Source organism: Pleurodeles waltl, chromosome 4_1 (genome assembly GCF_031143425.1).
Source record: "Pleurodeles waltl isolate 20211129_DDA chromosome 4_1, aPleWal1.hap1.20221129, whole genome shotgun sequence".
NCBI classification, from domain to species: domain Eukaryota; kingdom Metazoa; phylum Chordata; class Amphibia; order Caudata; family Salamandridae; genus Pleurodeles; species Pleurodeles waltl.
Genome location: NC_090442.1, coordinates 914,056,046 through 914,071,343, shown reverse-complemented (window position 1 = coordinate 914,071,343; position 15,298 = coordinate 914,056,046). Strand labels below are relative to the sequence as shown.

Genomic DNA, 15,298 nt, shown 5'->3' with positions numbered 1-15,298 from the left:
CCTTAGGGGTTGTCCTGACTGGCCAGTGACTCCTCCTTGTTTTTCTCATTATCTCCTCCGGCCTTGCCGCCAAAAGTGGGGCCGTGGCCGGAGGGGGCAGGCATCTCCACTTGCTGGGATGCCCTGTGGCGCTGTAACAAAGGGGGTGAGCTTTTGAGGCTCACCGCCAGGTGTTACAGTTCTTGCAGGGGGAGGTGAGAAGCACCTCCACCCAGTACAGTCTTTGTTACTAGCCACGGAGTGACAAAGGCACTCTCCCCATGTGGCCAGCTACATGTCTGGCGTGTGGCAGACTGGCAAAACTAGTCAGCCCACACTGGAAGTTGGGTATGTTTTCAGGGGGCATCTCTAACATGCCCTCTGGGTGTATTTCACAATAACATGTACACTGGCATCAGTGTGCATTTATTGTGCTAAGAAGTTTGACACCAAACTTCCCAGTTTTCAGTGTAGCCATTATGGTGCTGTGGAGTTTGTGTCTGACAGACTCCCAGACCATATACTCTTATGGCTACCCTGCACTTACAATGTCTAAGGTTTTGCTTAGCACTGTAGGGGGATAGTGCTCATGCACCTATCCCTCACCTATGGTATAGTGCAACCTGCCTTAGGGCTGTAAGGCCTGCTAGAGGGGTGACTTATCTATACCATGGGCAGTGTGAGGTTGGCATGGCACCCTGAGGGGAGTGCAATGTCGACTTAGTCATTTTCTCCTCACCAGCACACACAAGCTGGCAAGCAGTGTGTCTGTGCTGAGTGAGGGGACCCCAGGGGGGCATAAGACATGCTGCAGCCCTTAGAGACCTTCCCTGGCATCAGGGCCCTTGGTACCAGGGTACCAGTTACAAGGGACTTACCTGCATGCCAGAGTGTGCCAATTGTGGAGACAAAGGTACAGGTTAGGGAAAGAACACTGGTGCTGGGGCCTGGTTAGCAGGCCTCAGCACACTTTCAAATCATAACTTGGCATCAGCAAAGGCAAAAGGTCAGGGGGTAACCATGCCAAGGAGGCATTTCCTTACACCCCCCACCCCCCAAACGACAGAGGGTGAGACTAACCTTTCCCAAGAGAGACTTCATTTTCTAAGTGGAAGAACCTGGAGAGGCCATCTGCATTGGCAGTCCCAGGTCTGTGTTCCACTATAAAGTCCATTCCCTGTAGGGAGATGGACCACCTCAACAGTTTTGGATTTTCACCTTTCATTTGCATTAGCCATCTGAGGGCTCTGTGGTCAGTTTGAACTACAAATTGAGTACAAAAGGGGTATGGTCTCAGCTTCTTCAGGGACCAAACCACAGCAAAAGGCCTCCCTCTCAATGGCACTCCAACGCTGCTCCCTGGGGAGTAACCTCCTGCTAATGAAAGCAACAGCAGGTCAAGGCCATCATCATTTGTTTGGGACAAAACAGCACCTATCCTATGTTCAGAGGCATCAGTCTGCACAATGAAATGCTTGGAGTAATCTGGAGCTTTTATAACTGGTGCTGTGCACATAGCTTGTTTCAGGGTGTCAAAGGCCTGTTGGCATTCTACAGTCCAGTTTACCATCTTGGGCATTTTCTTGAAGGTAAGTTCTGTGAGGGGTGTCACTATTGATCCATATCCCTTCACAAACCTCCTGTAGTACCCATTCAAGCCAAGGAATGCCCTGACTTGAGTCTTGGGTTTTGGAGCTAACCAGTCCAGAATAGTCTGGATCTTGGGTTGGAGGGCCTGAACTTGGCCTCCACCTACAAGGTGTCCCAAGCAAACCACAGTTCCCTGCCCTATCTGACATTTGGATGCCTTGATAGAGAGGCCTGCTGCTTGTAGGGCCTTCAAAACCTTCTTCAGGTGGACCAGGTGATCCTGCCAGCTGGAGCTAAAGACAGCAATATCGTCAAGATAAGCTGCACTAAAGGATTCCAAGCCAGCAAGGGCTTGATTTACCAACCTTTGGAAGGTGGCAGGGGCATTCTTTAAGCCAAAGGGCATAACAGTAAACTGATAATGCCCATCAAGTATGGAGAATGACGTTTTTCTTTTTGCTCCTGGTGCCATTTTGATTTGCCAGTACCCTGCTGTCAAGTCAAAGGTACTTAAGTATCTGGCAGCAACTAGCTTGTCAATCAATTTATCTGCCCTTGGAATGGGATGGGCATCTGTCTTGGTGACAGAATTAAGTCCTCTGTAGTCCACACAAAACCTAATCTCTCTCTTTCCATCCTTTGGTGTGAGGTTTGGGGACTAGGACCACTGGGCTAGCCCAGGGGCTGTCAGAATGCTCAATGACTCCCAATTCCAGCATCTTGTGGACTTCCACTTTGATGCTTTCCTTAACTTGGTCAGACTATCTGAAAATGTTGTTCTTGACAGGCATGCTGTCTCCTGTGTCCACATCATGGGTACTCAGCAAACTGTTGTAAGACTTTCCTACAGTCAGATTGCTGTTGGACAGAGAGGGTGTCTGAATAGATCGCTCCATCTACTGAGCCATCTTTAGGGTCTGTGGAGAGGAGATCAGGGAGAGGTTCACTCTCAGCTTCCTGGTCCTCATTTGTTAGCATCAACAGATTCACATCTTCCCTGTCATGAAAGAATTTAAGGTGGTTCACATGGATCACCCTTTTGGGGGTCCTGCTAGTGCCTAGGTCTACCAGGTAGGTGACCGGACTCTTTCTCTCTAGCACTGGATAAGGGCCACTCCATCTGTCCTGGAGTGCCCTGGGAGCCACAGGCTCCAGAATCCAGACTTTTTGCCCTGGCTGAAACTACCATAGCAGCCTTTTGGTCATACCACATCTTCTGGAGTTGTTGGCTGGCCTCAAGGTTTTTACTTGCCTTTTCCATGTACTCTGCCATCCTGGAATGTAGGCCTAGTACATAGTCCATTATATATTGTTGAGGCTTATGAAGAGGTCTCTCCCAGCCTTCTTTTACAAGAGCTAGTGGTCCCCTTACAGGATGGCCAAACAGAAGTTCAAAGGGGGAAAACCCTACTCCCTTCTGAGGCACCTCTCTGTAGGCGAAAAGCAGACATGGCAAGAGGACATCCCATCTCCTTTTGAGTTTTTCAGGGAGCCCCATGATCATGCCTTTCAATGTCTTGTTAAATCTTTCTACAAGACCATTGGTTTGTGGATGGTATGGTGTGGTGAATTTGTAAGTCACCCCACACTCATTCCACATATGCTTAAGTTGGTACCCCTGTCAGACACCACCTAATTAGGAAATCACACTCTGGTAAAGATACAAATGAGTGCTTTAGCTACTGCAGGGGCAGTAGTGTACCTAAGGGGAATTGCTTCAGGGTACATAGTGGCATGATCCACTACCACTAGGATGTACTGTTTCCCTAAGGCTGTGGGAGGTTCAAGTCAACCCACTATGTCCACACCCACTCTTTCAAAGGGGACCCCCACCACTGGAAGTGGAATGAGGGGGGCCTTTGGGTGTCCACCTGTCTTACCACTGGCTTGACAGGTGGCACAGGAGACACAAAACTCCTTTACCTTTTGGGACATGTTGGGCCAATAGAAATGGTTAACTAACCTTTCACAAGTCTTGGTTTGTCCCAAATGCCCTGCAAGTGGAATTATATGAGCTAAGGTCAGAATGAACTTCCTAAACTCCTGAGGCACTACCACTCTCCTAGTGGCACCAGGTTTGGGGTCTCTTGCCTCAGTGTGGAGGAGTCTATCTTCCCAATAGACTATGTGTTCCAGTGATTTTTCCTTTGGTCTCTTCGGCAGCTTGCTGCCTAAGGCCTTCAAGAGAGGGACATGTTTCTTGCGCCTTACACAACTGTTCCCTTGTGGGTCCCCCTGGGCCTAGGAGCTCAACCCGATAAGGTTCTAACTCCATGGGCTCAGTTCCCTCAGAGGGCAGAACTTCTTCCTGGGAAGAGAGGTTCTTTTTCTCGTTTTGTGTGGAAGCTGGTTCCCCAGTCTTCTTTCCTTTCCTCTTGGAGGGTTGGGCCATTTTTCCAGGCTCCAACACCACTTTTTCACCCTGAGCCTTGCACTGTGCCCTTGTCTTGACACACACCAGTTCAGGGATACCAAGCATGGCTGCATGGGTTTTGAGTTCTACCTCAGCCCATGCTGAGGACTCCAGGTCATTTACAAGCAAACAGTCTACAGGGATATTTGAGGAGACCACTACCTGTTTCAGGCCATTGACCCCTCCCCACTCTAAAGTTACCATAGCCATGGGATGTACTTTAGCCTGATTGTCAGCATTGGTGACTGGATATGTTTGTCCAGCCAGGTATTGACCAGGGGAAACCAGTTTCTCTGTCACCCTGGTGACACTGGCACCTGTATCCCTCAGGCCTTCTACACTAATCCCATGAATTAAGAGTTGCTGCCTGTATTTTTGCATATTAGGGGGCCAGGCAGCCAGTGTGGCTAAGTCAACCCTACCCTCAGAGACTAATGTAGCTTCAGTGTGAACCCTGATTTGCTCTAGGCACACTGTTGATCCCACCTGGAGACTGGCTATTCCAGTGCTAACTGGAGTAGAGTTTGAAGTGGAACCTTTCTTGGGACATGCCTTGTCTCCAAGTTTGGTGTCCCTGCTGATTACAGCTACGACACCAAGCATTCTTGGGATCAAAGTTTTTACCCTTGCACCCAAAATTGGATTGTGAAGAGGCTTTGGACCCTCCCTCCTGAGCAGATTTTTGGGGCCCTGTAGAAGACTCTTTACGTTTTCCCTTGGATGTCTCAACACTCTTCCCCTGGGAAGTCTTTGTCATCCCTTTCTTTTGGTCACCCCCTGTGGAAGCCTTGGTCACCCTAGTCTTGACACTGTTGACATGTTGTTGTGAATTGCCCAGTGCCAATTTTTTTGCGCTAGGATACACAGTTGTGATGAGTGCGTGCCCCCCTGTTTGTTTAAATAATACATTGTTGTCATATTGTCTGTCTTGACAAGGATATGTTTGTGGGCTAGAAGGGGCTGAAAGGCTTTTAGTGCTAGAAAGACTGCTAGCAGTTCTAAATGATTTATGTGAAGTTGTTTTTGTTGACTGTCCCATTGACCTTGTATGCTGTGATTGTTGAGGTGTGCTCCCCATTGAAGCCAAGAGTGTGTTTGGCGGTCTATCAACACTAGACCTTGGAGTTGACCCTATGCCTGCATCTATTGTTTTGCTAGGCACTGTTGTAAGGGCCGCATGTGTAGTCTTGCGTTGGGGACAATAGCTATGCATGAGGACATCATGCCTAGTAGTTTCATCACAAACCTGACCGTGTATTGTTGGTTTGATTGCATGCTTGATTTTATATTTTGAACCGACTGGACTCTTTGTGGACTTGGAGTGGCAACTGCTCTTTGTGTGTTGAGGGTTGCTCCCAAGTATTGTTGTATTTGGGATGGTTGTAAATGTGATTTTTGGTAATTTATAGAAAATCCTAGTTTGTGCAGAGTATCTATTACATATTGCGTGTGATTTTGACATTGTTGTTGAGTGTTGGCCTTTATTAGCCAATCGTCTAGATACGGGAATACGTGCATGTGATTTCTCCTTATATGAGCTGCTACTACAGCTGGCATTTTGTAAATACCCTGGGGGCCGTTGTTATTCCGAATGGCAACACTTTAAATTGGTAATGTTTGCCTTGTATTACAAACCTGAGGTATTTCCGGTGAGATGGATGGATGGGTATGTGAAAATACGCATCCTTTAGATCCAGTGTTGTCATGTATTCCCCTTGTTTTAGTAAAGGGACTACATCCTGTAGTGTTACCATGTGGAAATGATCTGATTTGATGAAGAGATTCAGTTTTCTGAGATCTAAAATAGGCCTTAACGTTTTGTCTTTCTTTGGGATGAGGAAATACAGGGAGTAAACCCCTCTTCCTCACTGGTGATAAGGTACCAGTTCTATGGCTTCTTTTGCTAGTAGTGCTTGGACTTCTATTTGTAATAGGTCTAAGTGTTGTATTGACATTCTGTGCGTTCTTGGGGGAACATCTGGAGGGAATCTTGTGAACTCTATGCAGTAACCATGTTGGATAATTGATAGAACCCACGTGTCTGTAGTAATGTGTGTCCAATTGTGGTGGTATTTTGTTAATCTCCCCCCCGACTTGTGATATGTGTTGGGGAAGTGTGACATTGAAGTCACTGCTTGCTACCAGGGGTCTGCTTGGCAGGCTGGAATTTCCCTCTTCCTCTTGGGAACTGTCCTCTGTAGGACCCACGAAACCCCCCTCTCTGGTACTGAGATTGGTAAGTGGGTTTTGTTTGGGAGGTGGATGGTTCTGAGGGTTGCTGTCTAAACCCTCCCCTAAATTGTGGTTTCCTAAATGTTCCCCTGTATTGAGAGGAGTAGAGCGCGCCCATGGCTTTGGCCGTGTCCGTGTCCTTGTCCCTTTTCATTCTTTCTATTGCGGTATCCATGTCCGGGCCGAATAGTTGATGTTGATTAAACAGCATATTCAATACCGCTTGCTGTATCTCTGGTTTAAACCCAGAACTTCGCAGCCATGCATGCCTTCTAATTGTTACTGCTGTATTTACAGTTCGTGCCGCTGTATCAGCAGAGTCTATTGCAGAGCGGATATGGTTGTTCGATATGGCCTGTCCCTCTTCAACCACTTGTTGGGCATGTTTTTGATGCTCTTTGGGGAGGTGCTGGATGATGTCTTGCATCTCGTCCCAGTGTGCTAGGTCGTAGCGGGCAAGGAGGGCTTGTGAGTTGGCAATTCGCCACTGATTGGCTGCTTGCGATGCCACTCTTTTCCCAGCTGTGTCGAATTTACGACTTTCCTTATCAGGGGGTGCCGCATCCCCAGATGACTGCGAATTAGCCCGTTTTCTTGCAGCCCCCACAACCACTGAGTCCGGAGGGAGCTGTTGTGTAATAAACACAGGGTCTGACAGGGGCGGTTTATATTTCTTCTCGACCCTTGGCGTGATTGCTCTCCCTTTCACTGGTTCTTGGAAAACCTGTTGTGCATGTTTAAGCATGCCCGTTAACATTGGCAGGCTTTGATACGATGCATGCGTGGATGCCAGAGTGTTAAACAGGAAGTTGTCTTCCACTGGTTCTGAGTGCATTGTTACATTGTGAAATGTTGCTGCTCTGGCCAGTGCCTGCGTGTAGGACGTACTGTCCTCTGGCGGCGAAGGTTTTGTCGGATAACACTCTGGACTATTGTCCGAAACTGGTGGGTCGTATAGATCCCAGGGGTCCGCCTCGTCTTGAGTCATCCCAGTATGTGTGGGTGACTGGGCCATTGGTGTACCCACTGGTGACAACTGTGGAGATTGAAGTGGGGATGTTTGTGGTGAGAATTGTGGGGGTGGTGACCTTTCTCTTACCACTTTGGCCTTTGGTTGCAACTCAGTCTCGTGAAAAGTCAGTTTTCTTTTGGACTTGAGCAGAGGGATAGTTTGTATCTTCCCTGTATGTTTCTGGATTTCTAGCCTTTGCTGAGTTTGATCATACTCTTCTGAATCCAGTTCAAATCTGTGCTTTTCTTTGAGCTGTAGAGAGAGCCCCTGCTCTTCCGTGTAGGATGCCTTTGTCAGCTCCGAAGCTGGTTTTTTCGGTATCGAAACCCCGATGGAGATTGTTGGTTATGGCTCCGAGTGGCTTTTTCGAGGTTTACTCGACTCGATTATTCGATGTCGACTCTTTTCGGTGCCGGTTTCTCGACCGGAGTCAGAAGTCTTCGGCACTGATTTGGCCTTTTCGGTGCCGATGTTACTTGGTCACCGTCTTTTCTGTGGGTTGAGCCATGGCCTTCCAGCAGTGGCGTCCCCGAGGCCTTTTGTTTCTTGACCTGACCTTGGCTGTGGGACGGGGAAGGTGTACTCACTTTTTGTGCCGCCGTCGGAGGTCGACCCCGTCGGATTCATCCGAGTCAGAATCCTGGATGGATATCCGCATCTCTTCTTCCTCGGCGTCGGGATGTTGTGACTGTTTCGATGCCATCTGTAACCGTCTTGTGCGTCGATCTCTTAAGGTCTTCTTGGATCGAAACGCTCTGCAGGCCTCACAAGTATCCTCTCTGTGTTCGGGCCGTAAACACAGGTTACAGTCCCGATGCTGGTCTGTGTAAGGATACTTGGCGTGGCACTTCGGACAGAAACGGAAAGGGGTCCGGTCAATTAGTTCTTTGTCGACGGGTGTGGTCGGGCCGACCAGGCCTTGATTAAGTGCGGAAGCCCCAAAGGGCCGCCAAAGCGGTCTTGTTGTCGGTGCCGATGTGATGATACTAAACCGGACCCGAACGCAAACAATACCAATGAATTTCGATGATTTTTTAAGTTTCCCCGATTCGAATTACGGAGCGAAGAGGAACACGTCCGAACCCGATGGCGGAAAGGAAACAATCTAAGATGGAGTCGACGCCCATGCGCAATGGAGCTGAAAGGGAGGAGTCACTCGGTCCCGTGACTCAAAAAGACTTCTTCGAAGAAAAACAACTTGTAACACTCCAAGCCCAACACTAGATGGCAGGATAATGCACAGCATGTGTATCTGCAGCTACACATGCCATCGAACATATATATATATACATATATATTTCACCAAACGAAATTCAAACACTGGCACTCCATGCAACTGAAATGTTTATTCAGACCAGTACATCCTTGTCATATTTTAGATTTTCAATTTTTCAAATTTCCATTTTCCAAATACAAAATTAGGGCAACACGTTTCATTGGCACGCAAAGAAAAAATACAAAGACAAAATGGCTCCTCCAGTATATAATCTCTAACAAATCATAGACATAGAAGAGTTTTTTTTTTTTATATTGTCATTTTACTTTTACTTTCCTCAATCATATAATACAATATAAACAGAAAGTATATATTTACCCGTAAAAGATAATAATCTGATAATGTATGTTCCACCTTAACATCTTTTCCATCCAAATAATCAAATTGAAAGCATCTTCATAACAATTCTGCTATTACTGGTAGGATGGCCACATTAGCAATAAAACCAAATTAGATAAAGCCCTGAACAACTGTTCACAACCATGTACCTACATGCTTTTTTGACTAACCAATATGTACATAAAGTTCCTCGTCCTTGTTCAAACCCCAAGGATGTTGGCTGTTAAGTAGAATAATATACTCGGATTCCAGCTTTCTTAATTATTATATGATTGAGTAAAGTAAAAGTAAAATATAACAACAAATTACCGTATTAAAAAAAAAAAAAAAAAAAAAAATCTTCTATGTCTATGATCTGTTAGAGAGATTATATACTGGAGGTAGGAGGGGCCATTTTGTCTTTGTGTTTTTTCTTTGCGGGCCAATGAAGAAGACCGTGATGGTTGAAACGCACTGCCCTAATTTTGTATTTGGAAAATGGAAATTTGAAAAATTTAAAATCTAAAATATGACAAGGATGTACAGGTCTGAATAAACATTTCAGTTCCAAGGAGTGCCAGCGTTTGAATTTCGTTTGGTGAAATATTTGAATGGGTCCTGCACCCATAATGGAGCACCAACCTCGCTAGGCGAGTGCAGGAAGAACGGCAGCAGTTTTCTCAGATATATAAAAAATCTAAATTAACCGACACAGGAGCGCAGCCCTTTTGTAGTCTGGTGCCTCGGCAAACACAAGCCCTGAAGTCCCCCAGCTACTGCTAGATGCAACAGCAATCCAAAACATGACAATTGCAGGCATACATCGAGGGGGTAGCGCAGCACAGTGGGGGACGACAGCACTTATCATAAAATGCCTTCAGGGCCGTCGGGGGAGTAGTTTCTGGTACAGCTCTCTTGGCGTGGGGCTAGATTTCCAATGAGTTGTGAAACATGAAGTGTGGCATCAGTGGAACAGGGGCTGTGCTGATAAAACAAAAGAAAGTTTGTTTACACACGCAAACACATGGTACTGGTAGGAAAATATAAATGGCGCCAGAAAAATGAAGCGCAGAATTCGTGAAGCGGGCGCCGTGCTGATACACGAGTCGAGACAAACCAAAAAAATAAATGAAATAAAATAGTGCTCATGAAGGAACATAAATAAAGAAAAAAAAAAGGAGTAGGATCACATGTAGCAGTGGCAGCGTCCTGGGAGGGTCTGAAGCTCCAAAAAGAGGGACTAATTAAGCATATTCACCAAACAAAAGCAGCCATTTAGGAAGGCAGGAACAAATGGAAAAGATGAGAAGTGCTTGAAACCACATTGTAGATACAACATGTCTCGAAAGAGACAGCACATGTGCTGCCTAGGCGAGACCTAAAAAATGTAGACCTTGGTAATATACTGAGCATACGCCGCAACTGAGGTTCTGATATATGTAACACATGTACATGGCATTGCTACCAGTGGCTACTAAGGATCTACTAGAAGGCTGAAGACTTTTGATGAACTCAAAGACACTTCCTGACCCTGTACATATAGTCACCATGATATATAAATAACCTAATTTCTAAAAAAATAAAATAAAAAAAAACAGTGAGAAATTGTCATTTTCAGCTGTAAAAGTTGCTGTGCAGCTAACTGCATGATGAGCAATGAAAAGGAATACTAGGTAGGCTCAACAACATTGCTAAACATGCACAGGGAAGAGAGACACTTTGCAAAATCCTCTACAGGTGGCACTGAACAATTATTAGCAATTTTAACTCACCTGGGCGAACATGTGCTAGAGGGATTTAGCTAGACTGGTGTCTTTATTCATATATTCTGCAAATATCTGCTGTGAGTTAAGTTTTGAGTTGATATTTTGAAGACTATACACTTTGCTAAAGTGGAGGTCAATAGTTACGTGCCTGGTGATGGTCTTGCTGAGGTCCCTCATGAAGGCCAATTACCCTCTGCATGCTGATAAATGAAATTCCACATAATTTTTGGTACTTGTGGCTCAACAGGTGTGACACTCTGCGATACAGAGAAGGTGAGTTATGGTTGCAGAGGGTATATTCCCTGTAGAGATGGGAGTCACTGGTGTATAGTGTTTAGATACTGTAGGTTGTGGATTCTAGTACTGGCCTAACCTAGTCCGCATAATAGCAAGCAGGGTTGTCCCAAGAGGTTGCGGGTGAACAGCTTTTTGATCAAGAACTTAGAGATGAGAGAAATGCCAAGCATGCTGAGAGGATGGACTCTGGGGATGGTTTACCTCTGGGTGATGGGAGAGTAGGAGGGTCTGGTTGGGTTGGAAGTGGTTGGGAGACATGTGAAAACAACAGGCAGGGGATTTGTGTTGGAAGGGATGAGTTTCTGAACAACGTAGTAATGCGGCTTCAATGAAATACATTAATAGTTAATAAACATGCATTAAACATGCTTACCTTTCAACAGTCTTGTCACACATGTTTCAGTGAGTAGCAAAACGCCACTATCGATATAATGCAGAAAGGTATATAAAGGAAGACATCGAACACCAAGCACAGTGTGCAGAGTATGAAAACCTGTAAGTACAGCAAAATATTAGTGTTCAGAATCAAAGTGAACTGATTAGTATGAGTGAAAGTGAATATTTCATTTAACAGAGAATATTTCGGTACAGATCACTAAAATTACTGCCAACATCCTAACAAGTGTATATTTTGGACGCCAGTGTAAATACATACAGTAGAAGGTAAATTATGAACAAACATGAATGTACAATACCATCTTAATATTGGTTTTATCAATCACAAATATGATATCACTAGTTTTAATATATATATTTATTTTTGGGTCAGACATTGGCATGGTGATGACCAATGACAAAAGGAACAGTGGCAGCAGCTTTCATTCCTGGGCAAAGAAACAGATTGCAAGGCAAAACATGCAAACTGTAGTCTCATACATAATCCTGGGGGAAAAAAAAACATTTAAAGAACCCTGTTGGCATTTCGACCTCTGGGGGTACAGAAAACCTGAAAAGGATGGCATTACTGTGCTCTAGATGACATGATATGCTCTATTAACCCGATGCTTGTCTGAAAAGGTAGCTAATGGATAGGAAGCATGTTGTATTCATGGAATTGTCGGCACGTTCCTCATGCCGACAATTCCATGTTAAGAATGTTTGGGGGATTCAATGGAGGGCGGTTATCTAACTGAGTACTGGGAGCCAGACGCTAGCGAGGGAGCTCGTATTGTGCCTGTGTCTACATTTACTGTAGGAAGTTGGCTCTGTATGTACTATTTCAAAGCACAAAATAGCATGCACAGAGTCCAAGGGTTCCCCTTAGAGGTAAGATAGTGGCAAAAAGAGATAATTTTAATGCTCTATTTTGTGGTAGTGTGGTCGAGCAGTAGGCTTATCAGAGGGTAGTGTTATGCATTTGTTGTACACACACAGGCAATAAATGAGGAACACACACTCAAAGACAATCCCAGGCCAATAGGTTTTTGTATAGAAAAATATATTTTCTTAGTTTATTTTAAGAACCACAGGTTCAAGATTTACAAGTAATACTTTAAATGAAAGGTAATTCACTTAGGTATCATAGGAACTTTGAATCAGAAAAATAGCATGTACAGTTTTGGCAACAATGGAAATAAGCTATTTTTAAAACTAGACAGTACAAATTTCAACAGTTCCTGGGGGAGGTAAGTGTTTGTTAGTTTTGCAGGTAAGTAAACCACCTACAGGGTTCAAAGTTGGGTCCAACGTAGCCCACCGTTGGGGGTTCAGGGCAACCCCAAAGTTACCACATCAGCAGCTCAGGGCCGGTGCAGAGGTCAAAGTAGTGCCCAAAACACATAGGCTTCAATGGAGAAGGGGGTGCCTTGGTTCCAGTCTGCCAGCAGGTAGGTATCCGTGACTTCGGAGGGCGGACCACAGGGGTTTTGTAGGGCACCCGGGGGACACAAGTCAGCACAAAAAGTACACCCTCAGCGGCACGGAGGCGGCTGGGTGCAGAGTGCAAACAGGCATCGGGTTTGCAATGGAGTTCAATGGGAGACCTGGCGGTCTCTTCAGCGAAGCAGGCAGGCAAGGGGTGGGGGGGGGGGGGGGAGATGGGACTCCTCGGGGTAGGGAGCAAGGGAGAGGGCCACCTGGGGGTCGCTTCTGCACTGGAGGTCGGATCCTTCAGGTCCTGGGGGCTGCAGGTGCAGTGTCTTTACCAGGCGTCTGGTTCTTTGAAGCAGGCAGTTGCGGTCAGGGGGAGCCTCTGGATTCCCTCTGCAGGCATCGCTGGGGGGCTTAGGTGGGTCAACTCTGGCTACTCACAGGGTCGCAGTCGCCGGGGAGTCCTCCCTGTAGTGTTGTTTCTCCGCAGGTCGAGCCGGGGGCGTCAGGTGCAGAGTGGAAAGTCTCACGCTTCCGGCGGGAAACGTGCAGTCCATTAAAACTTGTTTCTTTGTTGCAAAGTTGTTTCTTCTTTGGAGCAGAGCCGCTGTCCTCAGGAGTTCTTGGTTCTTTTAGATGCAGGGTAGTCCTCTGAGGCTTCAGTGGTCGCTGGACCCTGGGGAACGCGTAGCTGTTGCAGTTGCAGTTTTTCTTGATGTGGGGAGACAGGCCGGTAGGGCTGGGGCCAAAGCAGTTGGTGTCTCCGTCTTCTCTGCAGGGCTTTCAGGTCAGCAGTCCTTCTTCGTTTTCAGGTTGCAGGAGTCTATCTTGCTTGGTTCTGGGGGCCCCTAAATACTCAATTTAGGGGGGGTGTATAGGTCGGGGGTTAGTAGCCAATGGCTACTAGCCCTGAGGGTGGCTACACCCTCTTTGTGCCTCCTCCCTGAGGGGAGGGGGGCACATCCCTAATCCTATTGGGGGAATCCTCCATCTGCAAGATGGAGGATTTCTAAAAGTCAGAGTCACCTCAGCTCAGGACACCTTAGGGGTTGTCCTGACTGGCCAGTGACTCCTCCTTGTTTTTCTCATTATCTCCTCTGGCCTTGCCGCCAAAAGTGGGGCTGTGGCCGGAGGGGGTGGGCATCTCCACTAGCTGGAATGCCCTGTGGCGCTGTAACAAAGGGGGTGGACCTTTGAGGCTCACCGGCAGGTGTTACGGCTCCTGCAGGAGGAGGTGAGAAGCACCTCCACCCAGTACAGGCTTTGTTACAAGCCACAGAGTGACAAAGGCACTCTCCCCATGTGGCCAGCAACATGGCTGGTGTGTGGCAGGCTGGCAAAACTAGTCAGCCCACACTGGAAGTCAGGTATGTTTTCAGGGGGCATCTCTAAGATGCCCTCTGGGGTGTATTTTACATTAAAACGTATACTGGCATCAGTGTGCATTTATTGTGCTGAGAAGTTTGATACCAAACTTTCCAGTTTTCAGTGTAGCCATTATGGTGCTGTGGAGTTCGTGTATGACAGACTCCCAGACCATATACTCTTATGGCTACCCTGCACTTACAATGTCTAAGGTTTTGCTTAAACACTGTAGGGGCATAGTGCTCATGCACCTATGCCCTCACCTATGGTATAGTGCACCCTGCCTTAGGGCTGTAAGGCCTGCTAGAGGGGTGACTTATCTATGCCATAGGCAGTGTGAGGTTGGCATGGCACCCTGAGGGGAGTGCCATGTCGACTTAGTCATTTTCTCCCCACCAGCACACACAAGCTGGCAAGCAGTGTGTCTGTGCTGAGTGAGGAGTCCCCAAGGTGGCATAAGACATGCTGCAGCCCTTTGCGACCTTCCCTGGCATCAGGGCCCTTGGTACCAGTTACAAGGGACTTACCTGGATGCCAGGGTGTGCCAATTGTGGAAACAAAGGTACAGTTTTAGGGAAAGAACACTGGTGCTGGGGCCTGGTTAGCAGGCCTCAGCACACTTTCAAATCATAACTTGGCATCAGCAAAGGCAAAAAGCCAGGGGGTAACCATGCCAAGGAGGCATTTCCTTACATTTACCTTCAACAAAGGCTGCATCGAACTACATCAGATCCGTATCTTTATGTATTCACAACAAATTTATGGTGACGAGGAAGGGATTGATGTTAATTGTATAAGTAAAGTGGGGGGTGAGGATAATGATGTACTGGGAAGTACAAACTCAGAAAGTAAACATAATAGCAAAAATATCCACCCTTAATGTTGGGAAAAATGTGAATAAGTGGTGTACAAGATGTGGAAGCAAGTTTCACAATTCAGAGCCTAAAACATGTTTTGCAAGAGGTAAAGTGTGCTGAAAAAAAAAACATTTTGCACATGTATGTAAGACATGGTCCAAGTACAGCGTGGGGGTGGTGCATGATAATCATTCAACACTTGAAGGAGTGGATGGAGTTTTGTCAGTGGAAAACAAAGAAGTGCTGGGGGACATTAAGCCACCTCGACCGACGGCAAACTTTACGATAAGAGTCAGGAATATACAACTAATTATTGATTCAGGGTCATTCTATACAATTACACCTAAATAATTATTTTCACAGGAGTGGCCGGGTGTAAGACTT

General features: G+C 46.4%; 1 protein-coding gene across 1 annotated transcript in view; it reads right to left on the bottom strand.

The window, feature by feature from the left end:
• The window catches only part of GSAP (gamma-secretase activating protein), a 646,974-nt gene that overhangs the window by 97,156 nt on the left and 534,520 nt on the right, over nucleotides 1–15,298 (bottom strand). The window contains exon 27 of the mRNA XM_069229679.1: nucleotides 11,257–11,376. Coding sequence (XP_069085780.1) covers nucleotides 11,257–11,376 — 120 coding nt within the window. The remainder of the gene's footprint in view (nucleotides 1–11,256; nucleotides 11,377–15,298) is intronic.